General features: G+C 51.0%; 1 protein-coding gene across 4 annotated transcripts in view; it reads right to left on the bottom strand.

The window, feature by feature from the left end:
• The window catches only part of SBNO2 (strawberry notch homolog 2), a 108406-nt gene that overhangs the window by 10911 nt on the left and 82413 nt on the right, over positions 1–15082 (bottom strand). For all 4 annotated transcript variants that reach the window (XM_080988741.1, XM_080988739.1, XM_080988740.1 and 1 more), the window contains 9 exons: positions 14405–14593; positions 12031–12206; positions 10474–10605; positions 8621–8756; positions 7183–7295; positions 6229–6300; positions 4626–4734; positions 2127–2201; positions 727–870 (listed from right to left, as the gene is read on the bottom strand). In XM_080988741.1, coding sequence (XP_080844867.1) covers positions 727–870; positions 2127–2201; positions 4626–4734; positions 6229–6300; positions 7183–7295; positions 8621–8756; positions 10474–10605; positions 12031–12206; positions 14405–14593 — 1146 coding nt within the window. The remainder of the gene's footprint in view (positions 1–726; positions 871–2126; positions 2202–4625; positions 4735–6228; positions 6301–7182; positions 7296–8620; positions 8757–10473; positions 10606–12030; positions 12207–14404; positions 14594–15082) is intronic.

The raw sequence follows: 15082 nt of genomic DNA, 5'->3' as shown, positions 1-15082 counted from the left end.
GCATTTGTCCACAGACAGCTTTCCAGGTCATGTGGCCAGCAGGCATAATCCGCTTCTGGCGCAACGGGACACTGTGACGGAAACCAGAGCGCATGGAAACGCCGTTTACTTTCCCACCGCAGTGGTACCTATTGATCTACTTGCGCCAGCGTGCTTTCGAACTGCTAGGTTGGCAGGAGCTGGGACAGAGCAATGGGAGCTCACTACGTCGCAGGGATTCGAACCGCCAACCTTCTGATCAGCAAGCCCCAGAGGCTCAGTGGTTTAGACCACAGCGCCAACTGCGTCCCTTTCACCTAGATACAGTGGTACCTTGGGTTTAGAACTTAATTCATTCTGGAGGTCCGTTCTTAACCTGAAACTGTTCTTAACCTGAGGTACCACTTTAGCTAATGGGGCCTCCCGCTGCCGCTGTGCGATTTCTGTTCTCATCCTGAAGCAAAGTTCTTAACCTGAGGTACTAATAAAAATAATAATATCCTTTATTAGGCATAGCAAACCACACATTATCAAACAGAACCTGAGGTACTATTTCTGGGTTAGAGGAGTCTGTAACTTGAAGCGTCTGTAACCCGAGGTACCACTGTATAGGACATTCACCCAGTCCAGCAGAGCTTAACTGACGGAGGTAAAGGCTAAACTGGGGGCAGAGATCTAGGACCTCAGAAATCTTGTTATGGAGCATAGGGTTTTATTGCCAGGTGTCCTCAATTGGAGGATGCTTACCCAGAATTCCCATGTCGTATTTGCCGTCCTTCTTGTCCCTCTCGATCAGGTAGTCGAAAGTGTCGCTGAAGTACTGGAAAAGGAGGTTCTGCTTGTGGACTTCCAAACCCAGAATGCGGTTCAGGAACTTGCTGATGGAGCAATCTGTGGAAATAATAATAATAATAATTTTTTATTTATACCCCGCCCTCCCCAGCCAAGACCGGGCTCAGGGCGGCTAACAACCAATAATAAAAACAAGTTGATTAAAATACAATTTAAAAGATTAAGATACAACATTAAAACAATTAGGGAGCAATCTCTACATAGGAGGAGAAAGGAAAAAGAAAGAGGGGGAGGGAATCAAACTGATTCTGAGCCAAAGGCCAGGTGGAACAACTCTGTCTTGCAGGCCCTGCGGAAAGATATCAGATCCCGCAGGGCCCTGGTCTCAAGAGACAGAGCATTCCACCAGGCCGGAGCCAGTGCTGAGAAGGCCCTGGCTCTGGTTGAGGCTAATCTGACTTCCTTAGGGCCCGAGACCACTGGGGTGTTGCTATTTATGGACCTTAAGGTCCTCCGTGGGGCATACCAGGAGAGGCGGTCCTGTAGGTACAAGGGTCCTAGGCCGTGAAGGGCTTTAAAGGTCAAAAGCAGCACCTAAAATCTGACCCTGTACTCCACCGGGTGCCAGTGCAGCTGGAAAAGCACTGGGTGAATATGCTCCCATGGCAGGGACCCCGTGAGGAGCCTCGCTGCAGCATTCTGCACCCGCTGGAGTTTCTGGGACAGCTTCAAGGGCAGCCCCGCGTAGAGCGAATTACAGTAGTCAAGCCTGGAGGTGACCATCGCATGGATCACTGTGGCCAGGTCGGGGCGGGAAAGGTAAGGGAAACGAAAAGCCGTCTTTCTCTCACACACACATACACACAACCCTTCGGAGATCTGGCTTGGTGGTCCTGCCTCCCGCTTTGCAAAAAGCAGGCATCAATTAGGGAATTCTGGGGGCTGAGGCCAAGGAAAACACACTTCCGTACTGGGGTTCAATATACTTTCAGATGCAAGCACAAAGGGAAGATGACGGGACAAAAGGCTTTGTGTGTGGCGACAATAAACCCCAGGGGAAGGTTGTTTTTCTGGAGAAGAAGCGGATCCGAGACAGTGCGCTGCAACGCCTCAAAAGGAAACCTAGCATGTGAATGTAGAGGGCTTCACACATTTGCTCTGTCTTTCAAAATAACCTCTGCTTGACCACAGCGCCACCTGGTGTTGCAATTTTATAATGCATCTAAAATGCTGTGGTTTTTTTTACTAGCGTAGCTGAGTCCCTAGAGTCGGAAGGGACCCCAAGGGTCATCTAGTCTAACCCCCTGCAAACGCAGGAACAGCAGCTGAGAAATCCCTCGCAGCCAGAAGCCTACCTTTTTCCACCGCCACGTAGCCGTACCGCATCTCTTTGCAGCCGATCCCGACCGAGAGGAGACTCAGCTTCATTTCTGGAGGGGAGTAGAGAGCAGTTAACCCTCTTATTGGCTTGCAAGCAAAAGGAAATAAATCTGAAGTCCCACATGCCCCAAATGCAGACCACTTGCTCGACTGCACCCCAAAAAAAACCCACTGGTTCCAAGTCACAAAAATGAAAAAGCCCAGTATCTTTTAAACACCTTGCAAAACCATATCGAAAAATCAGAACTCCTATTAGAATAAACAAGATCCGTTTCAAATACTGAAATACTAAATAAGATGGATAACAATGTGTAATAGAAAAAGGAGCATGAAATTAGGTTAAAGGTGTGCGAAAGAAAGTAATAGAAGTGGAAAGAAATTGCAATTGAGTAGATTGGAAGTCTAACACAAAGGTGGGGTGGTGGATGGTGATGGGAAAAGGAATTATCTGTGGGATTGAGTGTAGGTATGTTTGAACACTTTTAAGGATTGTATGAAATGTATGTTTGTATGCTTGTATATTTGTAATATGTGTGTATTAATGATGAATTATTTTAACAAGAAAAACAATAAAAAAAATATGAAAAAGCCCAGTGCTGGCGGTCGCGGCGACCCTTTCCCAATAGGTCTTGCCCCAGTGAGGCAAGTCCCCGCCTTCCCACCGCTCTCAAAAACTCCTCCCGCTGGGTCCTCCCCCAGCATCCTGAGGCTCCGTTGTCTTGTCTCTCTCCGCTCTGCGTGTTATGGGAGACCAGAGGGGAGTTTGAGACACTCAGGACTCTTCGCCATCCCGACTCCTCTCTGCCTCTTGGTCTCCCCCCTCTCCTGCCTTGGCTTCCGCCTCAGATTCTGGACTGCTCTCTGCAACCGACTCTCCCGGCTCACTAAGCCCTGTCACCTCTTCCGCTTCCGACACCTCCTTGTGGGATGTAATCCACTGGGAGCAGTCAAGTACAGCATTCCTTGCAATGCTAGAGAAGACATGCGAGGGAATGTTTGGTCCAGCCAGTCAAAACTTCCTTGTTCCTCCTGGCTGAAGCATCCTTCCTTTTGCATGTGACAGAAGGTGGGCGTGGCCTAACCTGTCCAGGTAACAAAAGGTCGAGTCACGCAGCACACCTCTCTCGTTCCTTGTTCCCATCTTCCTTTCGTCCTGTGAACTGCAGTGACTGCTAGCTGGCAGTCACTAGGTAAATCTCCCTTAAACCTGTTGGTATATGTTTGAAACTGCCTACCTTCAGGGATCACACTGTCCTCTGCTTGATCGTGAGTCAACTTCTTTTATTGACTTTCAGTAAGATTGTGGCGTGCTTGTTTCGGCACTAGCAGTTTGAAAGCACGTCAAAGTGCAAGTAGATAAATAGGTACAGCTCCGGTGGGAAGGTAAACGGCGTTTCCGTGCGCTGCTCTGGTTCGCCAGAAGCGGCTTAGTCCTGCTGGCCACATGACCCGGAAGCTGTACGCCGGCTCCCTTGGCCAGTAAAGCGAGATGAGTGCCGCAACCCCAGAGTCGGCCACGACTGGACCTAATGGTCAGGGGTCCCTTTACCTAAGATTGTGGCATCTATTCTTTCAAGAGGGATTCAAGGGAACTTACCAGGAATATATAATTCAATCTGAGACAGACTGAATTGTGTATTAGTGAGAGGCTCACAGGAGCCTGCAGCCAGCTGTCTGCTGTGCATGTAAAAAGGGGAATGTAAACTCTGATAAGCAAAGGAACCTGATAGCACAAGTTAGGAAGGATATTAAAGGTAAAAGTAAAGGGACCCCTGACCATTAGGTCCAGTCGTGACCGACTCTGGGGTTTTGGCGCTCACCTCGCTTTATGGGCCGAGGGAGCCGGCGTACAGCATGTGGCCAGCATGTGGCGTACAGCATGTGGCCAACATGTGGCCAGCAGGATTCTGGTGAACCAGAGCAGTGCACGGAAATGCTGTTTACCTTCCCGCCAGAGCGGTACCTATTTATCTACTTGCACTTTGACATGCTTTCGAACTGCTAGGTTGGCAGGAGCAGGGACCGAGCAATGGGAGCTCACCCCGTCATCACGGGGATTCAAACCACCGACCTTCTGATCGGCAAGTCCTAGGCTCTGTGGTTTAACCCACAGTGCCACCCGCGTCCCAGGAAGGATATTAATAAACAATATATCCTCTCCTGCCACCCTGAACATTCCCACACTCCTCCTCCCAATCTTATCCCTCTGATCACTCATGATCGTCCCACCGCCAATCCCTGGGCTCTGAGCCTTCTTCCCTAGAGCGGGGTCCCCCAGCTGGTTCCTCCCAGCGTTCCTATGCGTCCAGCCAGTCCACGACAGCTCCTATGTCCCAGGAAGAAGGGGTTTTGAAGAGGCAGAGGCAGACCATCCCTACTTGCGGCTCGCGCCCTTAACCGCACCAGCTGAACCATTTCCCTTTATGCCCCAACAAACACCGCCCAACCTGCATTCTTGCCTCCAGCTTCCTTACCGTGGAAGAAAGCAGCGTCTTCCCTCGGGTACCCCTTGGGCACGGGGACTTTGTTCTCCGTCTGGTTGTTGATGGTGTGAAGGACCTTGACGAGGGCCCGGGACCCGTACTGGGGAGAAGGAGGGCAGAAAGGATCAGGCCCTGTGCAGATGTCAGGGTGCAAACCCACCCCCCTTTGCCCCATCAAAATAAATAAATGAAACGCTCTGCAGCCCAGCAAATCAAGATTCTGCCCCAAGGAAAACTGTAATTCCATTGTGCGCTATTAGATCGTTCCTATGTAGTATTGCTCTATTTAGTACAGTGGTGCCTTGGTTCTCAAACGCCTTGGTACTCAAACAACTTGGAACCCAAACCTGGCAAACCCGGAAGTAAGTGTTCTGGTTTGCGAACTTTTTTCAGAAGCCGAACGTGCTCCGTTTTGAGTGCCACACATCTGTTTAGAATGTTGTGCTGAGGTCTGCCTGTTTTTGCTATTTATTTTCCATTTTTTGCTTCTGTTTTTTGTTTTGCTTTTGTGACTGTGCGGACCCCAGTTCAGCTACTGATTGATTGATTGATTGTGTGACTTGCAGTACATTGTTTATTGCTTTCATTTTATGGATCAATGGTCTTGTTAGATAGTAAATTTCATGTCAAATTGCTGTTTTAGGGGTTGTTTTTAAAAGGCTGGAACGGATTAATCCATTTTGCATCACTTTCTATGGGAAAGCGCGCCTTGGTTTTGGAACACTGGTTTTCGAACGGACTTCCAGAAAGGATTAAGTTTGAGAACCAAGGTACCACTGTACTCATTTTAGTCAGCTGGTAAAAGCTGCTTCCTGGGGTGTGGCTGTTGTCGCCTGCTGATAACTTCTAGGAGGTTGGTTATTTTCTATTTCATTCATTTTTTTAAATTTGAAAAACAAACAAACCACAAAGTGGTTTAGGAAAAGATAAAACAATGAAATGTAGAAAAACCGCACAGCCGCGCTTTAAAACACACATGAGCTAAAATGCTGAAACAGATTAAAGTTGGCTCAACTTTCGAGGCATCTGGGTTAGGTTAAATGCCCGCTCCCCCTGTAGAGAGCCAGTGTGGTGTAGTGGTTAAGAGCGGTAGTCTCGTAATCTGGGGAACCGGGTTCGCGTCTCCGCTCCTCCACATGCAGCTGCTGGGTGACCTTGGGCCAGTCACACTTCTTTGAAGTCTCTCAGCCCCACTCACCTCACAGAGTGTTTGTTGTGGGGGAGGAAGGGAAAGGAGAATGTTAGCCGCTTTGAGACTCCTGAAGGGGAGTGAAAGGCGGGATATCAAATCCAAACTCTTCTTCTTCTTCTTCTAACGGTGTCATGTAAAATTCCTCCCTTAGTCTTTAAAGGGAGCCTCTGCCAACATGGTGACTTCCAGATGTAAAACCCAAAAAGCACAGAATCGTAAAGTTGGACAGGACCCCCTGCGGTCATCTAGTCCAACCCTCTGCAGTGCAGCTGATGGCAGCCATTGGCGAAAACATCTGGAAGAGCTTCTGGGTTGGCGAAGGCTGCTTTATGGTGGCAAGAGAGATTCTCTTGGACCAGCGGCCCCCCCAATTTTTCACTTCTTTCTCGACTTGCCCCTCACCTTATTCTCAAAGTTGTATTTGCTGAGGTCTCTGGATTCGGTCGCTCTCCTGTCTCCGTGAGTTAAGGCACCCTATTGAGAAGGGAAGAGAGAGAGAGAAAAGGAAAGGAAATACGTTGGATATGTTGCAGTAGCCTAGCCTGGCAGTCCCACCTTCTCGCACGGACCTGGAGTGCTGCTGCTGCCAACCGCTGCCAAGGTCCCCTCAAACCCTGGATCCAGCCCTTTACGTTTTCTCTGTTAACTTTCACGAATGTCTTATCCCCCAACACACACACACACCCAGCAGTGAAGAAAAGGGAAGAGACCAGGGCAACATGGCTCTGAGGTTGCTTCAGTGAATTTGTCACTGAGACAGGACCGGAACTGGGGTACCTCCCAAAGTGGGTCATTCTCTTAGCCACAAGGGCCGTGTTCCCTTCCGAGGGCCGCATTACAGCCAGAGACAAAAGAGGGCGCAGCAGCAAATGTAAATTTCACCACTGCCTTTCCCATCCAAGGAAGGAAGAGGCTCACATTCCAGCCCAGCAGAAATGCTTATGGCTGGAAAAAGCTGTGCCCTGGAGAGATTTCCAAGGGCCAGAGAGGGGCCTGCCCCCCCCCACTATGTACCGTATTTTTCGCTCTATAACGCACTGGACCACAAGACGCACCTAGTTTTTGGAGGAGGAAAACAAGAAAAAAAATATTCTGAATCTCAGAAGCCAGAACAGCAAGAGGGATCGCTACGCAGTGAAAGCAGCAATCCCTCTTGCTGTTCTGGCTTCTGGGATAGCTGCGCAGCCTGCATTCGCGCCATAAGACGCACACACATTTCCCCTAACTTTTTAGGAGGGAAAAAGTGAGTCTTACAGAGCAAAAAATACGGTAGGTCCTTCCTGGTTCAAAGACATGGGCCCGAGGGGGTGGATGGCCCCAGGACCCCTTCCGCGGAAGGGGCAAACCAAGACTTACAAGGCTCTCCAGGCGTTTGGCCACAATGGAAGCGAACCGTCTCTCGCCGGCCAGTTCAGAGATGAGGAAGATGTATTCCGGAGCAGAAACCTGGTTGGAGCGGTGCGTCCGACCTGGAAGGAAACCCCAAACAGGGAAGGTTAGCTCTCAACGCCCCCTACAGCGAGGGGTGGGGCAGCCAGGGATGTAACACCCGGGCCGACCCAATTGGTTTGGGGACGCAGCCGGAGAAGGTAGAGCCTGTGGTCCAAAACATACAGTGAGTTTCCTGGCCAAGCGGGGAATCTGAGCTCTATCCACTAGAGTGGTACCTTGGTTCTCAAAATCCGTTCCCAGAGCCCGTTCGACTCCCGAAACCATTTGAAAACCAAGGTGCGGCTTCCGACTGGCTGCCCTCAAACAGAAGCCGCAGGAGATGTTCGGCTTCCAAAAAATGTCTGCAAACCGGAACACTTTGAGGTGTTTGGGAGCCGATTTGTTTGGGAGCCAAGCCGTTCTAGAACCAAGGTACCACTGTATTTCCTACGTAATCAAGTGATTTTTGAAGGAAGAATTTTTTTCCTTGCTAACGCAGGGCACCTTTGTTCCATTGTTAGAGGATTAAAAGATGAGCTTTCCATCAAGATTCTATCTGCCCATGTTTTAGCAGCAGGAGTGAGGGGCAGACGGGGCCAGCTAGGAAGGCAGCCCATTTAGGAGAAGGAAAGCTCTGATCCTAAACCTCCGCTGCCTTGCGGGATATCTGCACGAGAAGAAAAGGCTCTGGAGTAAACCCTTAACAAATCTGGAGCAGAGTCCCTAAGGCGGTTGGATGGCACCTTGTCCAACTCCTTCCGGCAACTCCAGCTGCCAGGTAAAGGTAAAGGTACCCCTGACCATTAGGTCCAGTCATGGCCGACTCTGGGGTTGCGGCGCTCATCTCGCTTTATTGGCCGAGGGAGCTGGCGTACAGCTTCTGGGTCATGTGGCCAGCAGGACTAAGCCGCTTCTGGAGAACCAGAGCAGCGCACAGAAACGCCGTTTACCTTCCCGCCGAAGCGGTGCCTATTTATCTACTTGCACTTTGACGTGCTTTTGAACTGCTAGGTTGGTAGGAGCAGGGACCGAGCAACGGGAGCTCACTCCGTTGCGGGGATTCGATCCGCCGACCTTCTGATCGGCAAGTCGTAGGGTCTGTGGTTTAACCCACAGCGCCACCCGCTGCCAAGCTGGTGCCAAACGTCTTGCTCTGCTTTCCTTTGGACCCCATCAGCGAGGCTAAGAGGGGGGTCTTGTCGTCCAGGCAGCCTAGGACCTCCAGACATGCTGCCCAGGCTTGCACCCTAGGGAGGTCACTTTGGCACTGCACAAAACCACCGCCAGCGGTTGTTTCAGATTGGAGAAGCATTGAAACGAGAGACGAGCTTTCTTGGGCATCTGTGCCGTGCTTCCTGCTCACCAAACTGCTGGATGGCTCGATCGGCGCTCCAAGGCAGCTCTAACGTCATGTGGACACGCCTCTTCTGATTCTTTACCCGTCTGTCCGCTTGGAGAGAAATCCCTGAGCTGGAGGCCTCGGATATTATTGCTACGAGCTGGGGAACAGAGAGAGGGAGAGACCGGGGGTGGGTGGGATGTGAGGACAGGGTAGGAAACGGCCACGCAAAACAGCTACAGCGGTACCTCGGGTTACATACGCTTCAGGTTACAGACTCTGCTAACCCAGAAATAGTACCTCGGGTTAAGAACTTTGCTTCATGATGAGAAAAGAAATCGCGCGGCAACAGCGGGAGGCCTCATTAGCTAAAGTGGTGCTTCAGGTTAAGAACAGTTTCAGGTTAAGAACAGACCTCCGGAACGAATTATGTACGTAACCAGAGGTACCACTGTATTCCAGCAAGCTCAGGAAAGATTTTCTACCTAGCTGAATTTGTTCTTGGCTTCTTTCGCCCACTCTAAATCACCGAATTGTAGGCAAGACAAAGGCAAAGGACCCCTGAATGATTAAGTCCAGTCAAAAGCGACTATCTACTTGCGCCAGCGCGCTTTTGAACTGCTAGGTTGGCAGGAGCTGGGACAGAGCAACGGGAGCTCACCCTGTCATGGGGATTCGAACCGCCAAGCTTGTGATCGGCAAGCCCAAGTTTGAGAAGCTGCGGTCTAAACTGCTGAGCCACCAGTGTGTACTCTCTGTGCACCATACTTTTAAAGCACATAACTTCTCCAAAGAATCTTGGGAACTGTAGTCTCTTAGGGGTGGTAATAATAGCTCTGTGAGGTTTAAACTACAGTTCCCATGATTCTTCTCGTTCTCAGTTAACTGACCTGCACTTCACTCTGAGGTTAGAACATGAAAACATACACTTTAAATGTATGTACAGGGATGGTCCCAGATTAACAGAAGCCATCCTGGTTTCTGAATATGATCCCGGAATGTAAGTCACAACCTTTGATTTCAACGGGTCAAACGGTAAAAAGGTAAAGGACCCCCTGGACAGTTAAGTCCAGTCAAAGGCGACTCTGGGGTTGCGGCGCTCATCTTGCTTTCAGGCCGAGGGAGCCGGCGTTTGTTCACAGACAGCTTTCCGGGTCATGTGGCCAGCAGGACTAAACCGCTTTTGGCGCAACGGAACACCGTGACGGAAACCAGAGCAGCGCACGGAAACGCCGTTTACCTTCCCGCTGGAGCGGTACATATTTATCTACTTGAACTTTGACGTGCTTTCGAACTGCTAGGTTGGCAGGAGCTGGGACAGAGCAACGGGAGCTCACCCCGTCGTGGGGATTCGAACTGCCAACCTTCCGATCGGCAAGCCCAACAGGCTCAGGGGTTTAGACCACAGCGCCACCTGCATCCTCCCATAGAACTGTAGAGCTTGCTGGGCCCTGATCTAGGCCAACCCCCGGCAATGCAGGAATATGCAGCTGCCCCACAAGGGGATCGAACCTGCGACTTTGGTATTAGAACCACACGCTCTAACCGAGCTATCCATGTGCTATTTCTGACTGCCATCTCGCCAGCTGAGGCTCCTTGCTTCCCTCACTTTCTGAGTGAGCCTGAGTGGAGTTGGAGAGGCGAGGCCCGGCTTCCAAACGAGACTCCAAGCCAAAATAAAATATGTGATCCCTCTGGTGTATTTTTTTTTGGGGGGGGGGGCTGCTCACAGCAAGGGCAAGTTGTCTTCATTGGGTTCCCTCCCAGAGGGGGACCACTGGAGCCTCAGCCCTCTGGGCTCATCTCTCCACTGCCCTCGCCCCCACCCCCCCGTCCTGGCACCCTGCTTTCCCCTCCAAGCCCTGCCTGGCGCTCACCTTGTCTCCGTTCATGAAGCGCTCCTTCTCCTTGAGGTTCACGTGGTCGATGGAAAGGCATTGCTCGGCTCGCGACTCGAAGACGACGGAGCCGTCCGGCCGCCGCACCAGGCGCCCTTTGCGGCCGGTCATCTGTGTGAGCGAGGGGACAGAAAAGAAAAGGCTGTTATACCTGGGAGGCCATTATTATTATTATTAATTATTATTATTATTATTATTGAATTTATATATCGCCCTATACCCGGGGGTCTCAGGGCAGTGCACAAAATCAAGATACAAAACCACAAAATACACAATCAAGACAAAAAGAACAACCCAATAGCGCCCCCCAAAAAAAACTTTTTAAAAGGGCAGAGGATGTAAATCGGATCAGATCAACCAAAGGCCTGGTTAAAAAGGAACGTTTTTGCCTGGCGCCTAAAAGTGTATAATGAAGGCGCCAGGCGAACTTCCCTAGGGAGAGTGTTTCACAGATGGGGAGCCACTGTAGAAAAGGCCCCGTTCTCATGTTGCCACCCTCCGGACCTCTCGAGGAGGAGGCACGCGAAGAAGGGCCTCAGAAGATGATCTCAGGGTCCGGGTAGGTTTATATGGAAAGAGGCAGTCCTTGGGGAATTGCGGTCTATTTAAGGCTTTATAGGCCAAAACCAGCAATTTGAATTGGGCCCGGAAACTAATCAGTAGCCAGTGCAGTGAGACCAGGATCGGTGTAATAGGCTCAAATCGTCTTGCCGTCCGGTGAGCAACCTGGCCGCTGAATTCTGCACCGGCTGAAGTTTCCGAACCGTCTTCAGAGGCCGCCCTGCGTGTAACGCATTGCAGTAATCTAACCTTGAGGTTACCAGAGCACAGAGAACAGTAGTTAGACCATCCCTGTCCAGATAGTGGCATAGCTGGGCACAGCTGAAGAGGATGGAAGGCACTTTGTGCCACTGAGGCCACTTGAGCCTCGAGCGACAGCAAAGGATCCAGGAGGACCCCCAAGCTACGAACCTGCTCCTTCAGGGGAAGTGTGACCCCATCCAGAGCCAGCCATCTGGTCTAGGGAACCCCCCACTAACAGTAAAAGGTAAAGGTAAAGGGACCCCTGACCATTAGGTCCAGTCGTGACCGACTCTGGGGTTGCGGCGCTCATCTCGCTTTACTGGCCGAGGGAGCCAGCGTACAGCTTCCGGGTCATGTGGCCAGCAGGACTAAGCCGCTTCTGGTGAACCAGAGCAGCGCACGGAAACGCCGTTTACCTTCCCGCTGGAGAGGTACCTATTTATCTACTTGCACTCTGACATGCTTTTGAACTGCTAGGTTGGCAGGAGCAGGGACTGAGCAACGGGAGCTCACCCCGTCATCGCGGGGATTCGAACCGCCGACCTTCTGATCGGCAAGTCCTAGGCTCTGTGGTTTAACCCACAGCGCCACCCGCATCCCCACTAACAGAGCCTCAGTCTAATCTGGACTGAGCTTCAGTCTTTTGGCTCTCATCCAGCCCATTACTGAGGCAAGAGACTGGTCCAACATCATTATCATTATTATTGTCGTCGTGGGCCTGCTGCTACCTACCTCTGCCACGTGCTCCGGGCCCCCAAAGTGATCGATCAGTTCGTCCAAGGTGTTGAGAGGTAGTTCTTTGCCCAGCGCCTCCGCCTTGGCCAGGAGGTCCTGTTTCATCTTCTCGACGTTCTCCAGCATGACGGTGCCATACAGCTCCTTCTGGGAGTTCTGCAAAGAGGCGTTGCCTGCGCAGAGAGAGAAATTGTTTGTTTCTCCCTCTCTCCTACTGGTAGAACTCGTGGGGACGCCCAAGGATGCGAAACCATTGGGAGTATTCAGGATGAGGGTGGGGGAAGGATTTCTCCATGCAGCTCAGAGTTAAACCATGGGCTTCCTTTTACAAGGGGGCATAGCTGTCAACTTACAGATTTGAAAATAAGGGACCAGCAGCCTCAAAAATAAGGGATCAGCAGCCAAAATAAGGGATTTTCCGGGCACAGGTATGTTCAACTTCTGAGCCCCTCCGAGCCAAAGGCAGAAAGCCCAGCCAGCTGCCAAACGAAGCCTCAAGGAAAACCACCATCACCTCTCCGCTGGGAAGCGCTGAGCAAAGGTGAGTCCCCAGGCAACGCAGCCGATTTGATCAGCACAAGGCATGCAAGCTCCACCCCCCAGTCGTTCTTAGACTCCTTATTGGGTGAGCAACGCAGCCAAGCAACCCAGTTGGAGCCTCCCTCCTCTCTGGCCGGCAGGGAGGGAGGGAGAGGAGCTGCTTCCTCTGAAACCCGGGAAATTTAAGGGACATCATCAATAAGGGACAGCAGCGGGACATGGCCCTGGGGTAAGGGACTATCCCGCCAAATAAGGGACGCTTGACAGCTATGCAAGGGGGCAGGGATTGGAGGAAAAAACCTCTGCTGACGTTTGCTAAGGATCAGAAACTTCTTATGGAAACTTCTTGCATGAAGGAGAAAAGTAGCTTTGTGATGTAAGTAGGCATTATTGTCTTGGAAGATGTTTAGTAAGGCCAGTTCTGGGTTGACTTCTAATACTTGCTGAGTTGGCCGGGTAAATCTGAAACTACTATACTAAATATCTTCTGGACTACAAGTCTAATGATATCACAGTGGCCGTGGTGAAGTTTCTTTCGGTAGTCATATGTATTAAAGATCATCATACAGTGGTACCTCGGGTTACATACGCTTCAGGTTGCAGACTCCGCTAACCCAGAAATAGTACCCTGGGTTAAGAACTTTGCTTCAGGATGAGAACAGAAATTGTGCTCCAGCGGCGCAGCGGCAGCAGGAGGCCCCATTAGCTAAAGTGGTGCTTCAGGTTAAGTACAGTTTCAGGTTCAGAACAGACCTCCGGAACGAATTAAGTACTTAACCCGAGGTACCACTGTACTTAAGACTAAATAAATACCGTCTCGGTTGCCTGTATAAATCTGCATTTTATTCTGGATCTATGCTATGGGTTTTTGGACCACAATAAAGATGATGGTGATGATGATTATGATCACTTGCTTAGTTATTTTGCATCTTTCTTGTATGATTGATGTCCAGAAAGCTGGATGTTTAATGAGTGAATACTACATTTGGCTGGCAGACAGAGAACTGGAATTCTTTTTATCTTTTTCCCACTTCCTGATGAATCGTAGAGTTGGATGGGGTTGTGAGGGTCATCCAGTCCAACCCCTGCAATGCAAGGATCTTCTGCCCAATGAGGGGCTTGACCCCACGGCTCACGTGGGGGTTGTGGGTTCGAGCCCCACGTTGGGCAAAAGATTCCTGCATTGCAAGGGGGGTTGGACCAGACGACGCTTGTGGTTCCTTGCACCTCTGCCAGTCTATACTTCCTTCCCCACTTGAGAGTCCCAGCAGCTGGGATTCAGAGCCTTATCCTCCGTGAAAATTCGCTTTAATCTTTTCCAAACTGTACAACGCAACTGTTGTGGATCGCACCCCGTGGGCGACTCTGGTCCGTGAGTCTGCTCTGAGCAGGGCTGGCACTGGGTGCGATTAAGGTAAAGGTAAATGACCCCTGACCATTAGGTCCAGTCATGACCGACTCTGGGGTTGCGGCGCTCATCTCGCTTTACTGGCTGAGGGAGCCGGCGTACAGCTTCTGGGTCATGTGGCCAGCACGACTAAGCCGCTTCTGGAGAACCAGAGCAGCACATGGAAACGCCGTTTACCTTCCCGCCGGAGGGGTACCTATTTATCTACTTGCAGTTTGACGTGCTTTTGAACTGCTAGGTTGGCAGGAGCAGGGACCGAGCAACGGGAGATCACCCCGTCACAGGGATTCAAACCGCCGACCTTCTGATCGGCAAGCCCTAGGCTCTGTGGTTTAACCCACAACGCCACCTGCATCCCTTTGGGTGTGATTAAAGATGACAGCAATTAACAATGGCGATAAGAAAGCCCAAACAACCCCTCACCCCGATCGTCGCAAGCGTAACCGTTGAAGATCACGTCGTCGTTTTCGAACAGGGACTCCGGGGACGAGTTGAAATCGCTCTCCATCCCTCCTTCGGAATCGGAGCTGCTGTCAGAGCTGATCTTGATGACGCTGCTGCTGGTGAGGTCGCAACTTTTGGGGAACTTGGCCCCGCGGCCCTTCTGCTTCCCTGGAATAAAAGGTGGGGCAGGGTGGGAAAGTGAGTGGGGGAGGCCGCTGAGAGAGAGGGGAGCCTCGGGGCAGACGGAAGGGAGGGAACGGAGGGAAGGGGCTATCGGAAAGGAGGAAGGCCCAGTTCCCACTACAGCTCCATGCAAAATAATTCCCGCATGAAAACATCTAGCATGTCAGGACTGAAGCCTTTTCACCCTGCTTTTCTACACGCAGGGAATTCTGCGGGTTTGGTCCCACCCTCCCAGTATGAAAGACCATTCAACGACACAAGCGACAGGCCAACTGCCTGGGTGAAAATGAGGCTTTAAGGACAGGCGAAGAACAGGAGGAGAGAGAAAGGAAGAGAGCCAGCACCCCAGAAATCACAAGGAGAAAAATTTGGAGGACAACCGCTTTGGTTCTGCACCACCAGCATGCCTGGGCCTTGAATCATTTTATTTTCTTTTCTTTTAAGGAAGTGAATGCTGTCGGACTGTCACGCACC

This window comes from Podarcis pityusensis (assembly GCF_964106645.2).
Source record: "Podarcis pityusensis genome assembly, chromosome: 18".
NCBI classification, from domain to species: Eukaryota; Metazoa; Chordata; class Lepidosauria; order Squamata; family Lacertidae; genus Podarcis; species Podarcis pityusensis.
Note: the sequence above shows the minus strand (reverse complement) of the source record. Positions and strands in the feature narration are given on the sequence as shown.